We start from the raw sequence: 19488 nt of genomic DNA on the forward strand, positions 1-19488 counted from the left end.
TCACTTGGGGTTCAATATATTGGCAGTCGCTGGTATTCTTGTTTCATGTAAGTGTACCTTTTTGCAAACATTCGCACTGCAAGTATACCATTTGCAGTGAGAATATGTAGCAAAAAATTCCCCCGCATTTCCCCGAGGGGGAGAATGTAAAAGTGCGAATGCACGGTTGTCGGCCCGCTTGCGGCGCTTGCGCTCGGCCCCCGCAGCCCACCGCCTCGCCGCCTTCTCTTCCATCTCTTCCATCGGGTTTGTAGTATCACGTGTACACCACGCAGTTATCAAGCCGCTATAACGCCGCTGAGTCGCCAACGCACGCCGCTGACGACGTAGTTTGAATGCGTTAAAGATATAAGGCGCGTCACTAACACTGATATCAGCGTCGCGTCCGTGGCTTGGTCGGTAGAGCGTCGCGCTGCGGCCGCAAAGTCCTCGGATCGAAACCTGGCGCCGGATGCTGTTTCTTTTTTAAATATAGAGGAGCACTGCGGACGCCGCCGCCGCCGCCGCCGCCACTGCCGGCGGTGGATGGTTTGGGGTCGCTTATAAAGTGCATTCGCACTTAAAAGACACGTCAAGGTAAATATAAATGGTAGCGAAGCTTCGGGCGAAAAGCGGTTCAGAACCTATTGCCAGCGACATCAGCATGGGGGCTTATGGGAGTGGCGATTGAAGCGCGACTAGGTGAGGAGGGAACAAACACTAGTAACAAAAAACCAAGTTTTGTTCTACAACAAAACAACGTTTATATTTTATGAACAATATTTATTTCTGAATCACATTTATTTAGGCCCAGTGTGCAAATAATTTATGAAAATGCTGTTCATTCTCAAAAACCTTTTTTGTAGTGCCCTCTGAAGAATGGCACATGTCATTGCTCTGTGATGCAGTGCTTGTAGTGTTCGAAAAGGCGCTCCTAAAGTTCGTCTGCTGGGAAACGCCCCTCGCGTGTTTGGTGGTGCGGATTTGCATTCGTTCTTCCTTGTTAATTTGGTGTGCTCTTAATTTTTGCTGTGCATGGACTTACGAGGTGCGTTGTATCGTCGGTGAACACGTTTAGTACCGTGCCCGACGGGCACGGTGAACTACGGGACGATACTGCCAACGGTTGGACGGAGTGCTTTCCACGGTACCTGCGGAAACGATGTGCTGCAAAAGGTTGCAACAGCAACTCCCGTACGCCTGGCATTTTACTGCACCATTTTCCTCTCATTTGCACAGGTAACGCGAAACTATAGTACTGTTAATACGTGCACGGGGGTTGTGTAAGGGGACGTGGTGGTGCTTCGAAAAAAAATGGGTCTTTGTTATGTCACAGTTATCTCTTGATTTCACATCAGGCTGGCTCGGAGCAAGTGGTGTCTATTTTTCTAGGACTTCTCAGCGTAGTACCACTCGAATTTAAACGATTCGCTTTAATTGTCTATCTCAGTGTCTTCTCTATTTGCATTACAACGCTTGTAGTAAGCTTCCCGCACTTGTATGCGCAAGCATTATTTCCATCGCAGTACTGTGTTGTGCTGCTCCGTGCTGCGCTGCGGCCAGATCTTTCCTGCTATGTGCTTTTACATACTGCCGTCGCTTTCGTTTGAATTGATCCCTTTTCCCTCTTTTTACTTATCTGTTGCTACACTTGCCTAATAATGCAACCAGGAAATTGCAGGCGTGAATTCTGAGTGAACTTCTGTAGAAACCCATGTCTACTTGATAAGACGCCGGTGCAGCTGCGGTGTGCTCGCTGCACTTTCGTGAATCGGCATTCCTGCGGCCCGGTTTTCTACGTCAAGATGCAGTGCCCACTTCTTTTCTCTTGTTTCAAAGTAGTTCTGCTGTTGACGCCACGGAGCAAGATAAACAGGAGCGCCAACTTCGCTCTCTCCGGCGGGCTCTTAATGTCCATAACTCGCGGAGCACAATGTAGATGGCGCAGCGAAAGGGACCTTAGCCGGCGGCGGCTAAGCGGCCGGCGTTCCACGTGCGCCGGCGGGAGAGTTGGCGGAACGCATTCCGTCGGCTCTGTCGTCTGCTTCGGCGACGGTAGTTTTGGGCACGGACTGCTTTGGGCCTGCTTTGGCGCCGCTTCGCGTTCATTGCGCGCCTCCTTCGCACAGTTGATTAACTTGTTCGACAGCACCTTCCGGGTAACCCGGACCCGAAGGAATTGAGTGGCCGTACGGCAAAGATACGTTAAGGACTGGTTTCCATGGCGGGGAAAACAAAATATAGAGACCACATACAAACATATGGCTGCTATACAAACACTACCTTTTGCGCGGTGCTTGCCGAAAATGTGGCGCCGTTTTGTAAATTTGAGAATACCAATTTGGCTCTGTTTTAACAGGTTTTACAAAAGGCGAAAGTAGTAACTAGTTCTGATCACTGCCGATTATAAAAGTTCCCTCAGCTTTCTCGCAGTTCTGCAACTTGCGTCCAAAACAGAGTGCGCCTAGAACACGGGCCGGCACTTACACGCTCATCAGAAAAGAACAGAAATGCGATAACATCACCCGCGACTGCCCGCGACGTAGCAATCTGCTCAAGATCAAGTCCCTGACAGTGCGGTCTTTTCACAAGCCTTCATTTCGCGATAACTCGCCGAAAGAAAAGGTTTAACGAGCCGGTTGTTTTGCTGGTCAGTCGCTTAACGAAAAAAAAACGCCGGGAACCCTGGTAGGCCAAAAAATTGCAGCCATACAAATCGTAGCATTTTATTTGGAGACCGCGGTGTTATCGACGAGATAACACGACCGTAGAGCGACAGTGAACATCGGGCGGTAAGTTGCGGCATGAGTTAAAATGAAGTATGCGTTTGATATTCTTGGGTTCCTTATCAAGCTGACAGTGTTTTTGTACAGTTGATACAACAGGGCAGCCGTCCAATTCAGTCATTGGCACAGAAATGTGCATCATTGCCGTTTGCCGATGGAGTCTCCGGGCGACCCTCGTAAGCGTTGTTCGTGCGCAGAAGCGGCATAAATAATTAAGCACGCGGCCGGAGAGCGGGATAACAACAGAGGGTAACCACAGAACAGGGAGGATTTGGGTAACCTTTGCGCTGCATCGATTCCTCGTAAGCAGAATCACGCTAGACGGCGTTCCATATTACTCTTGCTCATTCTTTGGTGCTTCTGAAGTCGTCGTCGTTCAGTTGCGTCTTACATGTGCTGGGTTAGTACAATATTTTTAGTATTTAGTATTTAGAACGTTTAGTCTGACAATATTTCATAATGTCAGACTAAACGTTCCGGGAATAAGCGATCGCCATGTATGCGGCGGCGTGCGCTTATCTGCGCCGTCTATTGCGGCCGCGCACGGGTGTTTAAATTCCGCGCGTGCACGCATGCCTCCTGCATAGTAGGACAGGCATAAGACAGACGTCGCTGCGCAAGAAAAGATGCCTCTGGGGAGAGCGAAGAAGGGAAGAGCCATGTACAGAGGCACAGCGACGAGAGGGCGAACGAAGGAGGAAGAGAGCAAAGGGAAAGCTGGGCGGCCAGCGGCGCGTGGACATTATCTGCCCGAGCAAAAGATTTTTTCTGGGCCACAGTCGGCGCTCCTCTTTATATCTTGCTCCGTGGTTGACGCTTTCATTGCTCATAATGCTATGTGTTACGGGTAAAGTCAATTTTTCGGCGCGTAAGGAAAATCATAATGCATGTAGTGCCCACGAACATTTTGTACTTATTGTATACGTGCTGATTTTGTGCAGTGTGGTAAATTTGTTTTATGTTTATCCTGGAATAAAATTCAAATGTCTTGATTATAGCATGACTATGCGTTATTTCTTGCCTTAGAACAGGAGTACACAAACTCAGCAAGCATTATATAACCTTAATCTATACTTAAGGCACGCACGCAACCTGCGTATGTGCGACGCAATTAAACCCAGCAGTGGCGTTGGTAGAAATTGGTATCGGGGTAAGGAGTGGGCACGTTTTTTATATGAAGGGGGTCCGGGGAGAATGGTGAAGTGTCATTTTGTGCTCTGTATCCCAAGGCAGAAAAAAAGTTCCGGTTGGGGGGTGGGGGGGGGGGCACGTTTGCCACCCACTGCAATCACAATAAGCAACTGATTGCTTTTATACAGCAGTGGAAGGCATGAATACAGATAAACGTTCAGAGAAGATGCAAGATGTTTTTATAAACAGCGAGGCGAATCATACGACAGTACGCTAAAGAACGTTTCTCTAAAGCGCACATGCCAAGGGCTCGCCAACTTGCGTCAGGTGGCAATGACATGTGCCCTCAGCGATCAAAGGCCTGCTAAGGCTATTTTGAAGTCAAATTTTCCCGCTAATGCCACCAAAATGACGTCACTTTCTGACCGGATCTTGCGTCACATCCTGCTTATTTTTTTGTTCCGCCGGAAGTGTTCCCTGTGGAATAAGAGGACCAAGGGCCGAGACGTCCCGGTGATGCGATGGTGGTGTTCTATTTTACAACATGGCAATGAGAGAAAGACGAAGCAGCTCGAGCCTGAGCTGCTCCCGCGAGATGACAGGCACCGATAAGACCATCATCATCGGTGCAGCGAGGATTGTTCATTAAGTTTCTACATTCCCTCCTCACACAGATGGCGCTAAGCCCCATAGCTAAAGAGCCGCCATTTTCTGAACGTATGGGCTTCTATGGAACCTTCGCTACCAGTTATATATACCTTGGACACGTTGGCTGAGCCTCTACTCCCTGCCAAGCTATTTCACCCCTGCAATCACAAACAGTTGTGCACTTTCCCAATCCAGAGCCACAATCTGCTCCCCCAGAGGCTACAAGAACCCTCCGTGCCAGGAGTGGCAAGTTCAGGCAGAGTGGGGGGCAGATCCTAGGGCAAGCCCTCTCTCAACCACGGGCAGGACAAAACAGAGAAGGGCTGCCCAGCGGCCGTGAGCGGGGAGCCCCCCGGACACGTTAGCGTGGCCCAGCATGCCGGAATGGCGACAGGCGCACCTGCTGGCCCAGCAGCTTGCTCAGGGCCCCCTCGTGCTCCTCCAGCAGGCGCTGCAGCTCCCGGTCGTGCTCTGCCCTGGATCGCTCCGCCTGCCGCTCGTGCTCGGCCAGGGCCTCCTGGTGGGCACGCTGCTCCTCCGACAGCCGCTCTGCGTGGCCCCCCCATTCCCCGGCCGGGGCTCACCCTCGATGCCACCTCCGCAGCACAGCTGCCGCCACCAAGCGCAGCAGCCACGCTGGGCAGCAAGTCCTACTGTTCGCACTGCTGCCGGGCACGGCTTTACATTAACCCCCTCAAAATCATCTGAACCCAACCGTTGTGTGCTCAGAGTTCACCTGGGAGGTGAAAATCACTGCTCGCACATGCCTACCATTTAGCGCAGTATACAGACCACTCATAACGTACATCATGGGAGCCGCAAAAGTCCACACTGAAGTGGTACCGCACTATAAACAAAACATGCGCGAATCTAACCACGTCGTAGCCTACTTCTCAAACAACTCTTTCCTTATTGTCACTCAAACATACGGCACTGAAATACAAAGCCACGGTCTATATATTTTTTTTTTCTTTTTTTTCGCACAAACCACTGCTGCAGGATCTTACAAACCACAAGCGCAGTCTTACGAACAGCGCATACGGCTGGCATTTCCTAGCGCCTATGAACTGAGCGGATGCCGCGGCACAATGTGATAAACGCAAGCACGATTTTTTTTTTCCCACCCCACTTTGCGCTTGTGATGCCGAAGGCAGTTGCTTATCAGCACAACATACAGCTAGTGGAAACCTACGGCGTCGCAGCTCACGATCTCCAGATGTTCAAAAAGGGAAAGGGGCAGCTGCTTATCTGCACAATGTTCAAATAGAACAACTTACCGAGCATGCGGAGGACGGGGGGCTCACTATCTTTGGAGGTGTGTCAAGCAATGGCAGTTGTGTTTATCACGTGAGTGCAAATGGAACATGCAAACTAAAGGGTGCCTATTTTTTTCTTTTGCGTGTGGGAAATAGAGGAGAGCAGGGAGTGCGCACTGCGTCAGATGGCTGATTCCATCTTTTTTATTACAGTGGAATCTCGGTGATACGAATTCGGTTGATACGAATTTCGTTGTGATACGAATTTTCGAAATTCCCCGGCCAAAATGCATTGTGCGCAATGTAAAAAAATTCAGATGATCCGTACGCATTTATCACTCCGGTGCGGGTGATACGAACACGCGAGCAGACGACTGCGGCGTGGACGGGAGGCAGGGAGTGTCGTGCCTTGGTTGTGCGCGGGCACAAAAGCATTAGTCCTCCCCGTTGACGGTAATCCTCCTCATGGGGAGGTGCTGTTCCGAACGAACCGAACGTTTCGCCCTCTCGACGCCTGTTCTTTCTCCCTCCCTTCTTTTATTTCCCGCTGCAATCTCTTCTCTCTGTACCTTTCGTTTCCGCTGGCTGCAGCTCGGGTGCCTCTAGCTTCCTTTTTTTTTTTTGTATTCGCCTTCTTGATTAAACCGCGGCAATCAAGCGTTCCCTCATTTCTGACGGCGAATACCCTCGCCATTTTGCCTTCTCCGCATTCCTCACTTACGTCTATGCCCCGCGCTCTACCTATCCTGTTGTCGCCTTGCCGTGTTGCCTGCACCACTTGCGCGTCGATTATGTTGAAGCGTGAACCGTATGGAGCGTTTTCTGCTCACGAAAACACGCCGCAGGCGCGCTGACGCCGCCGCGAATACCACCCGCATGCTGCGCGCGGCGGCAACATGGCGGCGTCACCGGCCGCGAAGTGGTGCGGGTAGCTCTACCGACCGCTTCTGATCGCTGTTTAAGGCGCCACTTAAGAAACAAATGAAGTTGCTTGTACAGTAAAGGAGCTGATAATGTGGGCGAAAACAACACTACAAAGCATCGTCCGTGTGGTTAGGGAAAGCTCCGATCAAATATCCGCTACCGTGGTAAGCCTAAACGTCTCCGGCGGGGCCAGCGGGCTGTCCGGAGCACTTTCAAACTGCCGCCGTGAAAAGCGCGCCTCCCCAATGGAGCAAGTCGGCAGTCTACCCCCACTGCCGCGCGCGTAGCACATCATTTTCCGAGCGAGGTAGAATCTGACGCAGGGGCGAAATCGTCGACGCAGGCGTGAAAATAACGCACGCGCAACGCCGACGCGCACGCTTGAGTTCGTGTGCGTGCGTCACGTGGGCGATGAGCGCGCATTCTTTTTGACGCCCGTGTCGATGATTTCGCCCCTGTGTCAGATTCTACCTCGCTCGGAAAATGATGCGCGGCAGTGGGAGGAGCGTGCCGACTTGCGCCAATGGGGAGGCGCACTCTTCAGGGCTGCAGTTTGAAAGCGCGCGCAGCAGCTGGCTGGGCCACCTCCGCGGCGGATATTTGGCGCGGATGACAATAGTGCAGTTTTCTCCCACACTGTCAGCTCCTTTACCGCATGAGCAATTTAGTTTACATCTTGAGCTGCGTTTTAACAAAAGGTTAGAAGCGGTCGCTGAAGCTAACTGCACCTCTTCACGGCAAGAGCCGACGCACATGTTGTTTTCTCGTTTTCCGATGATATGAATTTTCCAGTGATACGAATATTTTTGACGCCCCTTGAGATTCGTATGACCGAGAGTCCACTGTATTTACTTAATTTTTTTTCTTTCTCACGAACCTGAAATGATGTCCCAGCGGGTCAGCGGACCCGCCAAAAATCCCCACTGTAAATGGTGCTGTGCTCCAGCCAACTGTGTTTTAAGTGTTACGCTTATGCATGGAGTTCTACGGGAGGCAAACTGGTGCCCACAAAAACCCGCGTTATATCCGGTCCCGCACTATAAACGGTTACGTTATAAATGATGTACACTGTACAAGAAAATGCTTAAGAAAGAAAGCGGGCACATTCAAGTTGACCACTGCGTCAATTAACCCCACCAGCACTGAATGCACTCGTCACGCTCATACTCCCCCCCATCCCCCCTTCTGCACCAGCAAGGAACGGGAGTGGCTTCGCAACGACGACGAATGGGGCTGGCTGGTAATGCACCATCTTCCACTGCGCTAGGTGCTACTGCGACAATTAGACGGGGCCGTGCCTCATCCTGTTGTCGTGGTTCCCGAATGCTTGCAAGGCAGCAAAACCCCGACCCGAAGTGAGACCGTGCCACGGCCAACAGGGGTTCCCCTCAGGGGCTCACCCTGCAGGGCCTGCAGGTCGGTGCGAGCCTGCTGGCAGGCCTGGGCGTGGCGGTCAGCCCGGCCCTGTGCGCGGCGCAGCTGCTCCTCGAGGGCGGCCCTCTGGGTGTGCAGCTGGCCCTGCCAGTCGTTCCGGGCGGCCGAGTGGCGCGCCTCGCACTGCGCCAGGGCCTGCGCCTGCTCCTCCCGCTCCCGGCACGAGGAGGACAGCTGCTCCCGCACCGCCGCCAGCTCCCGGCCCAGGGCGTCTCCGTGGGCCCGGGCCTGCACACGGGACAGGCGCAGGGATTAGACTACACTACCCGCAGCCATGAGGCCGACCAACTGGGGGCCTTTGACGAGCCCCGAAATCTCAACACACCTTCGCTTTGCGTCCCCATCAGAAAAGGGGCCACGCCGGCACACGGGGGATCGAGTCCAACAGGAGGAAAAGGGCCCTCGTCAGTGGCAGGCGGCAAGAAAACCTCAGCCACTCGGCCAAGAGGTAAAACAGCACGTCTCCTTGAGCCCTAAAGCACAGCGGCAGTGTTCAAGGCAAGCCAGTGCTGAGTGCAACAGGAAGCGCCAGGAAATGGGAGTGCAATGTGACGACTCCTTTCAAAGGTTTCAGAAATCTCAATGTCTCTCCCCACTGAGGCTTACTTCAATTTTCCAGGTAGCTCATCATCACAACTTGTGGAGATCCTAGTGTCGCTATGGTGGTTTCGGCAAGCTGGTAGCCGCTATTTTGGGTAGCCGGCACGTCATGTGAGCTGTGACCTCTCCGTGACCCCGTGCAACGCGCCGAACCGGCTCACCGCGAGGGGGAAGGAGGACCTCCTCTCCTCCCCCGAGCCGACGAGCTGGGGTCCTCTGCTATCCCGTACGTTAGCCCACAACCTTCAGAAAAGTCCCCTTGGAGAACCCTCGTATCAGCTAGAGTCTGCTCATTCCTGATGAGTGAAGAAGAAAACGAGCCAGGTTGGGCTAGCACCCTGCAGCCTCCAGAGGCCACCGAGCGGTGTGGCTCAGCTGGAAAGGCCCCGTGAGCCAGTTTCTTTGGCCAGACATCACTAGTGCTGCGCAAAGGTTGCACGTGCAGTTTGGGCACCATCTACATACATCGTCCCTCTGCACAAGCGCACCCAGCAACCTAAGCCAGCTGCAAGCTGCGTGAACTGCACGGTGAGTTGTTGCACGCGATTCGTGCACGGTATTTTCACGGCCGCGTTGGTGATTTCGTGCCTGCGGTGGCTCTTCTCCTGCACAAGCAAGTGCGTTTGTGCCTTGAGTAGCATTTTAAATAGCGGTTAGAAGCGGCCGTTGGAGCTACTGCACTGCACTGTGGCCGGTGCCGCCAGCATGTTGCCAGCGCCTGCCGCTCGGCACGCACCGTGCGGGTGGTTTCCACGGCGGCGTCAGCGCGCCTCTGGCGTGCGCGGCGCATTTTCGCTTGCAGAAAATTAGAAAGCATTTCATGCGATTCACACTTTCGTTGAGGGCGAATGTGTTGCGTTCGGTAACTTCTTGGGGGCTTCCGACACTGGTTTCCCCTATTCTAAAACTGTGTGGGCAGGCCCCGAAGTGGTTTTCTCTGACCGGTACTACTTGATTGAAAAATTCCCTGACAATGTCCCGACTTTCGCCGGTGGCTCAACATTCCCTGAATTTTCCCTGTTTTCCTGGTTTTCCCAGTCGCTAGACACCCTGCTTATTCTTCTAATTGTCTCTGTCTCATCATTCGGATCCGGGGTGACTACTTGTAACAGGACCAAAAGCAGCGATGCATTTTTTTGTTTTTATACGTATTTTATTTATTTCTATTTTTGTTTTATACGCAGCTGTCCCGGCTGCATGACTGCCCCATGACCACATGACAGGATTGGTGCCAGCATGGCTCTGGCTGCAGTCCCAAATGGACGCGGACAGCTGGGGCTCATCCTTTGTACATCAAAACGGATCTCTAAGCAGAAACAAAGGTGACACTGCTTACCTATTTGCTGCGGCAGTAAATCTCAGCCTCTTTATGCAGACACTTTGCAAGTGTTGTCCCACGCTACTTGTGCGAGTAATCAGGCCCCAGCTCCTTTACGACTGGTGCTCGACTCGCATGCATAATGGTGGGACGGCCGACAACCGAGCTGGCCGAGCTACTTGCCTCTGCGAGCGCCGCTTGGGCGTCCTGCAGCTCCTGCTGCTTCTGGCTCAGCTGCCGCTTGAGCTCCCCCAGGCGGGCCTCGCTCTGGCGCAGCAGGGACTCCAGCCGGTCCGTGCACTCGCGCGTCTGCTGCTCCAGGCGCTTGGAGAACTCCTGCGCACGCACCCGGCGGAAACCGTGCACTGGGCCCCCACTCCCCGGGCACTGCCCCTCCGCAAGGGGCTGCTCTGAAGCAATGAGAGCTGCTTCCAGCCAACACATCCTCAAGGCCGGGGCTCTGCTACTCCGTCTAGACACACATCAGGCCGTCATGCGGATGTGGCAGGGCAGGCATCAGCAGCCAGGTCCCAAGCGTAGGCACTGTGGAAGGCCCGCTTATAACCTCTGGTTGAAATCTCTGGAAGGCTTCGAGACCTGCTGTCTAAGTATACTGCAGACGAGTCAAGCTGCCATAGCTCCTTTCAGGCTCACGCACACCAATGGCACTAAAGAAAGGAAGTGGGGCTTTAAATGGCCGCAGCACTGGTGCACACACGCCCACGTTCGGCTTCTATTGGCCTGGCGGCGGATACCCCAGTATGCCCCTCGCACTTAGTAAAAACCACCAAAAGCACTGCATGCAACCAAGTGTTTCTCACTGGTGTTCGCTAACGTCACTAAATACGCTACGCTTAAGAGTACCATCACTTTGTGCACCCGGACGCGTCGGGGGGCCATTTTGTTTTCTGTCTGTCTGTCTGTCTGTCTGTCTGTGTCTGTCTGTCTGTCTGTCTCGGACGTCGGCTGCACGGGCGCTAGAGGTCGCACTCCGCCTGTCGCAACCCCTCGGCAGTTTCGTTGTTGGCAGGAGACAGGGACAAAAGTAGGAAGAACAAAGACGACACGGCGCCTTTGTTCTTTCTACTTTCGTCCCTATCTCCTGCCAACAACGAAACTGCCGAGGGGTTGCGACGGGCGGAGTGCGACCTCTAGCGCCCGTGCAGCCGATGTCCGAGACAGACAGACAGACAGACACAGACAGACAGACAGACAGACAGAGGTGCCCAAAACATACGGCTGCGCCCATATGAAAACAAATATCACGTGGTGCCGACCGACCAATGAAAATCCTAGCGGCACATAACAATGAGAGAAAAGAGTGCCGATACTCTAAAAGCCCTTATTTAGTGATGCCAGTATTCGCCGTGCGCGACTGGCACAATACCATATGAATACCTTCCCAGGCGCTCAATTCACAAATGCCAGCTTTTTCCTAGACTCTTGCTCCTCTGCAGAGAAGGCCATTAGTCTGTGCTGACAAACCCTACACACAACAAACCCCTACGTCTTTTAGATGCGAAGCGTCTTACGGTCGACCACACCTCCACTGCACATGCGCGTCTCTCCTCCATTCTCAAGGCCGCACAGAGCAGGGCACGAGCATCCCGAACTTCGTGATGCTCTCGCAACTCGCAACTGTGTCAAGACGTCCTGGCATCCCGCGTGGAGCAACCGCTGATGTGTGCTGCCTATCAGCAAGTCCACGAAGTGGTGTGCCGCAGGCAGCACGACCGGATGCGCCGTCTCGTATGGAAGTTCGGAGTGCTGCAGACGTCCCTTGAGTCGCAGCACCCCGTCATCATCCCTGAACACCTCCAAATTTCGCAGGGCGGAGGCTTGATCGGAAGTCCCCTCGTGCTCGAGCCGGCCAATCATGCTGCCAAACGCCTCTTCTTGTACTTGGCGGAGTAGTAGGAGCCGGGACTCTCTCAGTTCTTTTGCGCTAAGCGGGCCCCTCCTCTTTTCAGCATTTGGGTTGCAGTTGTTGACGAAACGCCGCAGCCAAGCTGGGACCCGCAGCAGGCGACTCAAGCTGCTATACCTGCCTATTGGTACCAGCTGGTGAGTCGCAACCGTCTTGGCGTGGCTCACTGTCAGCGCCGCTGATCTCCTCTCCTCTTCGGGAACCTGAATGGGCGAACCCGTGGGTGTCTTGGGCCAAGAAGAGGCCAGCCACGTCGGTCCCGTCCACCAACTTTTGCAATCTTTTAGCTTGTCCGGAGCAACGCCTCGAGTTAGCATGTCAGCTGGGTTTTCACTGCCCGGGCAATGTCTCCAGTCACTGGGTGCTGTTTTCTCTTGAATCTCCATGACGCGGTTTGCCACAAAGGGCTTCCAGCGACTAGCCGACCCTCTTATCCAATGGAATGCGATCATGGAGTCTGTCCACAAGTTCAATCGGCTCAAGGATAAAGCCAGCACCCGCTTCAGGTAGTCGCGAATTCGGGCGCCCAGCAGCACACCTAGAAGAAGGAGCAACACGTGACTTAGCCACGACAAGCGTCACAGTCGTTCCCCCATCCCTTTGGCTTCGCAGGTAGGCAACAGCTCCGTAAGCCTGCGGGCTCGCACCAGTAAAAATATGCAGCTCGTCCCCTTCGGCATGGCAGACGTAACGACGCGGAATAGAGATCTCCTCTAGGTGGTGAAGAGCTTCGACCCATTGGCTCCAACTTTCACTCAGGTCCTTTGGAAACGGTGCGTCCCAGTCAAGTCCAAGCGTCCACAATTTTTGGAACAGCATTTTCACGATTATTGTCACAGGACCCAGAAGACCAAGAGGGTCAAAGATTCTTGCCAATACCTGCAGGATGAAGCGCTTAGTGTTGCGGTTGATGGTGAGGAGCTCTAGCGTGGTTCCGAGGCAGAATTTCAGTGCATCGTTGCTTCTGTTCCACTCGAGACCCAACACTCTTGTCACCGGCGATGCGGAGGCTTCGGTTTCAGACGATGGGTTTCCTACTCCATCTCTGTGGAACTTTTGCTGCATAATTTCACTGTTGGAACTCCACTTCCGTAGCTTCATCCCTGCCGAGCTGAGTATGTGCTGCGCCTTCTGGTAGAACTTAGTTGCCCTCTCGAGAGTGTCAGCGCCGGTAATTAGGTCGTCGACATAAATACAGCTTTCCAGAACCCTTACAGTGTCACAAAGGTCCCCTGCAACTGTACTCAGGTGATGCTTAATACTAGCAGCCAGCATGAAAGGGCTGCAAGTTGCGCCGAAAGGCACGCGCGTCATGCGCCACCCAACGATATCCGGGTCCTTCGCGTCATCTGTGGGTGGATTAGCATACCACAAGAAACGGAGGGCGTCACGGTCGTCCGGCTTGATACCTATCTGTACAAACGCCTTCTCTATGTCAGCAGTCAGTGCAATGACATGGCAGCGAAAATTGAGAATCAGCTGCAGGAGATCAGGGTTTAGGTTCGGGCCGGTTGACAGCGCATCATTGAGTGACAAAGATCATTGTGCGCATTAGCAGAGGCATCGAACACGATTCGTATCTTTGTCGTTGAGCTGTCAGGCCAGTAAACAGCACGATGAGGCATGTAGTAGACAGGTCTGGATGAGACTTCGACTTCACTCTCAGGAACCCTTTCTGCGTAGCCTTTGTCTATGTATTCCCTGAGCGCTTCGTCGTGTTGCACCAGCCAGTCGGTGTTACTGCCTAGCCGACGCGTAAGCTTGAGCAGGCGCTGTCTTGCTACAGTCTCGTTAGTTGCCGGTTCAGGGGCTTCCAAGGGAGGCCGGCCTCGTAGCGACCGTCGATAAATGCAAGCGACGAAATGAAATCCTCTCGTACCTTTTCATTTTCGCCTCCTCGGCCGCAGTTCGTTTCTGTGATGCCAAGGCTCTCAGGCTCCCAGAAAGCCCGAAGCTCCGTAGAGAGGTTGGGCTTCTGCTGGGTGACGACTGTACGGAGAACAGCAACAGCAGGGCTCGTGACCACGGAGGATGGTTGCGGGATGCGGCCTTGAAGCGTCCATCCGAAATCAGTTTTCACCGCCACCAGGGATCCATGTAACTTGCGAACTTCGCTACTCACTATCTCCCAATAGTAGTCGGCACCGATGAGGACGTCGATCTTTTCCGAATTTCGGAGACAGTCCCCGCTCCCGTCCAGACACGCCACCACCCCCCTCCTCCTCTACGTCTGCATCCCAGACGCCTTCCTGCAGTTACACGCCGCCGTCGCGCTCCGGGCCCGGGCATCCTCCTTTCCCTCTTCGTCTGGCATGCTGCCAGCGCGTCCGCTCGGGGCAGCTGTTCTGCTGTTATTTTGCCGTTCCGGTGCGGTTTGCGTCGGTCGTCTGGTGTCTGCTTTGGGGGGAAGCCAAACTGCTCTCGAGGAATCTTCAACACATGGTGTGCATACACATGAAGTTACAAAAAATTCCGTGGTTCGTTACATCGAGGGTTTCGTTACATTGAAGTTCGTTACATCGAGGTTTAACTGTATTACTGTCAGAGCGCGAACCTGACGATTGAAAATCGTTTGCTAGTTCCCCATTCGCGCCCTGATAGCAAAAAACAACCGCTGGTGCGGAGTAATTACGAGTTGCACGCATTCTTCGTTGGTAGCAGTGACGCACGATGACCACGCCCCTTTTCCACACCCAGGTGATTCAAAAGCGTGTCAAAAATCCCGTTTCCGTAGCAAAAATGAAAACAAAACTGATTTTGAAAGGCCATTTTCTGATCTAACTCCGAACAGCTTTACTTGTTCGAGAAACGCCTGGAAGGCTATGAAAAGGCGCTCCCAAAAGTATCGATCAAATTGATCGATTTTGATAGGCGCGGTAGCGAGAGAGTTAAAACAGCTTCCTTTAATTTTTATATAAACTCTGTGAAACTTGTCAGCCTTGCTGCTTTTTTCCCAGATTTCAAATATGCCATTATTTTTTGAGTAAGTCAATCAGTTATTAATATAATTAGAGACAGTTAGAAATTTTTGGACGAACAATACACGAAACAGTGTTAGTCATAAAACTGTAATCTTTATATTTTCCAATACTATGATCCCTGGTGAGTTCAATAAGAGGATCGGTTTTTTGGTGCACTGCTTGGAACTAATTTGACACCTAATTAAACATTGGTGGCACCAGTAGCAAGGAACCATTTCGAATGCCCATTTCAAACGCCAAGGTTTAATGAGCGGTAAAGTTAGTTCCGCTGGATGCAGCGATGGCGCAGAGGTAGAACACCCGCCTCGCGTGCAGAAGGACCGTGGTTCGAATCCCGGTGCCGGACAATTCCAACCGGATTAAAAAAAAAAAATCCGCGTATTGATGGAATTGCACAAAGGGGCTTGGGGTGCAGCCTGACCCCGGCGACCATTGCCGGTAATGCACTCCCTCACCAGAGCAGGATTGGCCCCCCTGGTGTAGTAACGGCCACAACCTCCCATGAATACGCCAATTAACCCTCGGCCCTCAGTCCCCAGCAGCTGCGAAGCAACTGACCACGGCGGCGGTCAGACCTGTGACGCAGCAGAGGGTGCTAAGAATCCCTGGATCCGGACCGGCCGCCAATGGAATCTGAACCTGGCAACGTTTAACGTGCGAACCTTATCTAACGAAGCAAGTCTCGAGGTGTTGTTCGAGGAATTAGAGGGCATTAAATGGGATGTTAATAGGGCTTAGCGAGGTTAGGAGGGCAGGCGAAGCCCTTACGGTGCTGAAAAATGGACACGTCCTACGTTACCGTGGTCTAGAGGACAGAAGAGAACTGGGAGTGGGATTTATAGTCAATAAAAGCATAGCTGGCAACATAGACGAATACTATGGGCCTCGTGCGCTTGTATGGTGGCGCCACTGATGCGCTGTGTTCAGCGCCATCTTGCGGACAACGGAGGCATAATCTCTGAAGTCCGTGAGCAAACGACGTCCGGAGGATAGTATTCCGCGCAGTACGATTATAAGAAGAGAAAGAAGGAATGACCGCTATTCTGTTGCCATGCGATACGAACAGCCAAACGGTACTTTATTAAATAGAATATGGTATATGGTTCGCAAAGGCGACAGGAAAGCGATGTATCACACAAAAAAACAGTTTTAAACAAGCGCGGTTTTGTCTCCGCGCAGCGCGCGGTCACGCTGTCATTTCGCAACGGCTTCCACTGAACACCAGCAGCGCCGCCCAAATAAAAGATAAAAATAAAAAGACGGAAGCCCGCGATGTTACCAAGAGAACGAGAGGAGTGCAGGAGTGTGCGTCTGTGTGTGCATCGCCTCCCGGAAGCGATAATGTATGTGTGAGGGAGGGTGTGATCGCTGGCTCCACCAGTGGAAAATTTTTTGTGGGGCCGCCGGCCCCCGAACAGCATGAAATAACGGCATAACGTCCAAACGCCGCCAGCAACGCCTTCGTTGCTGCGGTCGCTTTGGTGGATTTGATTTATTTAGCCGTAGATCAGAACGGCTGGGTTAGAACTGCTGGCATAACCAAGCAGTTGGCGGAAAGCTTATTGTGAGGAGAAGACCGACTACGCGACTTCATGGTGCTTGCAGAAGCGAATTTCTCCCGTGTGTACACTCCCCTGTGCCTTGTACTTGTCAGGAAGTGATTTGATGTGTTGTGTGTGTGAAATCGCGGCGAAAGGTTTGTGTGTATAAATTGCGACACCAAGGATAAGCGGCTTCAAGAGCCCGAAGATTCAGGTTTGTAGAGGCAGGTATTTGAAAATGCCAACTGCTTGAGTAAACTCTACCTCAAACTGCTGAAACTACGATGAGTTCGTTGGATGGGCTCATAAAAATATTGCAATGCTTTTTGAAGTGCTTTCATAGGTTTATATATGCATACTTAATATGCGAATTATTTTGGACGTAGATGCGCGAGACGATCCTTTCATGAAAGCCTCTGAACGCTTATTTACCTTGTTTATCGCTCGACATAGACACGGGCACAGATATGGTAGATCGCACAACAGGAGCTTTAATTGTGCACGAATGATTCCTCTCGCATTCGGAGTGACCTTGATAAAATAAGACCATTTTGAATAATGGAGATTGTTTCAAAGCTGACAGTTGTACGTGATGTTTGTGTGACTACGCTGCAAGTTATCTTTGTCAGCAAAAATATTTTGCGCAACAAGCCCCACTTCAACTCGTTTTTCAAACGCAAACTACAAGTTGTACATGTTTGAGATATTTGAGAGTCCTTTAAATAAAAGTGTAGATGCGAGTCTCCGAATTGTGGCTGGTGTGTGTCCATCTGTTTACGGTTGTGTCGCAGTGTAGCGTGAATATTTACGTTTCTGTTTTCATTTTAAAGCTTCATATTTTGCTGGTATGACTACGTACAATTCAAGCATGCATATCCGTGGGTTGCTCCATGTATTTTCTGATGCGTGCACACCAAAGGCTAATTGAGGCGCTACAAAAATATGCACTGGATACACGGCATTTTTTTTTGCAGCGGTCTTACGGCAAGTAGCGTGCACATACGCAAATGCATTTATGGATCTGTTCTTTTTATTTCTTTTCGGGTACTATGTGCTTCGGGAACGCCGGCGTCGCAGACAGCTGATCCGTGTACTGTCGTCTGCTTGTATTGGAGAAGGGGCGCTTTCTAAATTATTTCGGCTTGTATTCCCGCACAACTCGTCAGCGTAATATTTCTATTATTATAACAATTGTGAATTAAAAAAAACGTGGTAATTGTTGTATACTTATTTTACGGTTGTTGTTTAAACTATGCCGCATAGCGAACTGCTGTATATGTTTATTTTTTTCTTAAGAAAAAATTCCGCCGCCGCTCCCAGGTGGCGCCACATGTTTATTTGAAACTGCAGTGCACGAGGCCCATAGCATTAACGAAAGGGCAGCAGGTCTTGTAATTAGGCTCAATAAGAGGTACAAGCTCAAGGTGGTGCAGGGCTACGCGCCCACATCCAGCCACGACGACCAAGTAGTAGAACGCCTCTATGAAGACGTGGAATCGGCTATGGCTAAAGTAAAAACGCAGTATACCGTAGTTATGGGGGACTTCAATGCTAAAGTAGGCAAGAATCAGGCTGGAGACAAGGCAGTTGGGAACTATGGTCTGGGCTGTAGAAATAGCAGGGGGGACCTACTAGTTGAGCTTGCAGAACGGAATAACCTACGCATAATGAATACCTTCCTCTGTAAACGGGAGAGTCGGAAGTGGACCTGGAGGAGCCCGAATGGGGAGCACAAAAATGAAATAGACCTCCTATTATGCGATAACCCTGGCGTAGTGCAGGATGTGGAAGTGCTCGGAAGGGTAAGGTGTAGTGACCACCGTATGGTAAGATCTCGAATTAGGCTAGATTTGAGGAGGGACCTCAACAAGCTAGTACGTAAGAAGCCGATAAATGAGCTAACAGTAAGACGTAAAGTAGAAGAATTCTTGTCTTACTGTAGAAGAAGTATTGATTACAGCTTTATGACAAACACTGTTTTGTCTATTGTCCTCCAAAAATGACTAAATGTCTCTAATTATCCTAATAACTAATTGACTGACTCAAGAAATAATGGCACATTTCAACATGATATTTGAAATTAGTGGGAAAAAAGCAGCAAGACGCAAATTTCCCAGAGTTTACTTACGAATTAAAGGAAGCTGTTTTAAGAGCAGTGTCCCCCCTTAACGGTGCCTGTGATTCCCCGATTTGAATGCTCACCTTTCAAATGCGCCCAGCGCCACAGGTTCCCCAGCCCACACCAACTCAAGTTCCAAAATAAAGACATGCAGCGCAAAAACACCAACTGCACAGTATCCCACAGTAACATAGAGGAAAAAAGAAAAAATCTTCAAAAAATATGCGTTGGACGTAGACACGCTTTGCTACAACAAAGTTTCCACCACAACGCATTTTTTGCTTGCCCTCCGATTTTTTTTGCGTAGTGGGATTTTAACATCGATCTATAAGAAGAAGAATGGTGCAAAAAAGTGTAAATAAAAATTGCCGTAAGACAGCAAAGCAGTTGTAACAAAAACATCTGGCAAACACTTTCTTAAGGAAATGAGAACTGCTTATCCAAATGTCCGTCGTCCAGCCAGTGGAAGCATGTGCTTCCTAGGTGCGGTTAACACGAGCAGGTGTTCCACCGCAGGAATGGCCACACACCAGCAACTGCCAGCGACACAATTGGGCCACCAGAGAGGGAAGTACCCTGATTCAATGGACCCTTTGCCAGTGCCCGTCCACCTAGCAGCCGCTGCAGCGAACTGGAAATGGCAGCAAGGCACGCCCCCCAGAAAGTCTGGATTTTTGAGAACTCGCGCCGAAAATATCGCGGTCCCGCACCCACCCGTCACCCGTGTCCGGGTAGCAGGCGCACTTTCCCAAAATTATTCTGCAGTGGTTAAAGCACCCCTTTCCCTTTACTTTACTCCTCACTGGAACTCACAGCATGGCCCTTTCCTTAGAAAGCCTTTTCT

At 51.5% G+C, this 19488-nt stretch overlaps 2 protein-coding genes across 3 annotated transcripts in view; both read right to left on the bottom strand.

The window, feature by feature from the left end:
- Positions 1 to 8391, bottom strand: part of LOC144154798 (uncharacterized) — an 82204-nt gene extending 73813 nt beyond the window's left edge. Inside the window, exons 1-2 of the mRNA XM_077685900.1 lie at positions 8125 to 8391; positions 4945 to 5093 (exon numbers count right to left, since the gene is read on the bottom strand). The gene's annotated coding sequence lies outside the window, so the exon portion shown is untranslated. The remainder of the gene's footprint in view (positions 1 to 4944; positions 5094 to 8124) is intronic.
- Positions 8392 to 10142: 1751 nt separating this feature from the next.
- Positions 10143 to 19488, bottom strand: part of LOC144154796 (uncharacterized) — a 111718-nt gene continuing 102372 nt past the window's right edge. For both annotated transcript variants that reach the window (XM_077685898.1, XM_077685897.1), the window contains one exon: positions 10143 to 10412. In XM_077685898.1, the coding sequence (XP_077542024.1) occupies positions 10158 to 10412 (255 nt within the window). In that variant the 3' untranslated portion in view covers positions 10143 to 10157. The remainder of the gene's footprint in view (positions 10413 to 19488) is intronic.

The sequence above is a fragment of the Haemaphysalis longicornis genome, unplaced genomic scaffold (assembly GCF_048455015.1).
Source record: "Haemaphysalis longicornis isolate Haplotype H1 unplaced genomic scaffold, Haemaphysalis longicornis Haplotype H1 scaffold_93, whole genome shotgun sequence".
Lineage (NCBI taxonomy): Eukaryota > Metazoa > Arthropoda > Arachnida > Ixodida > Ixodidae > Haemaphysalis > Haemaphysalis longicornis.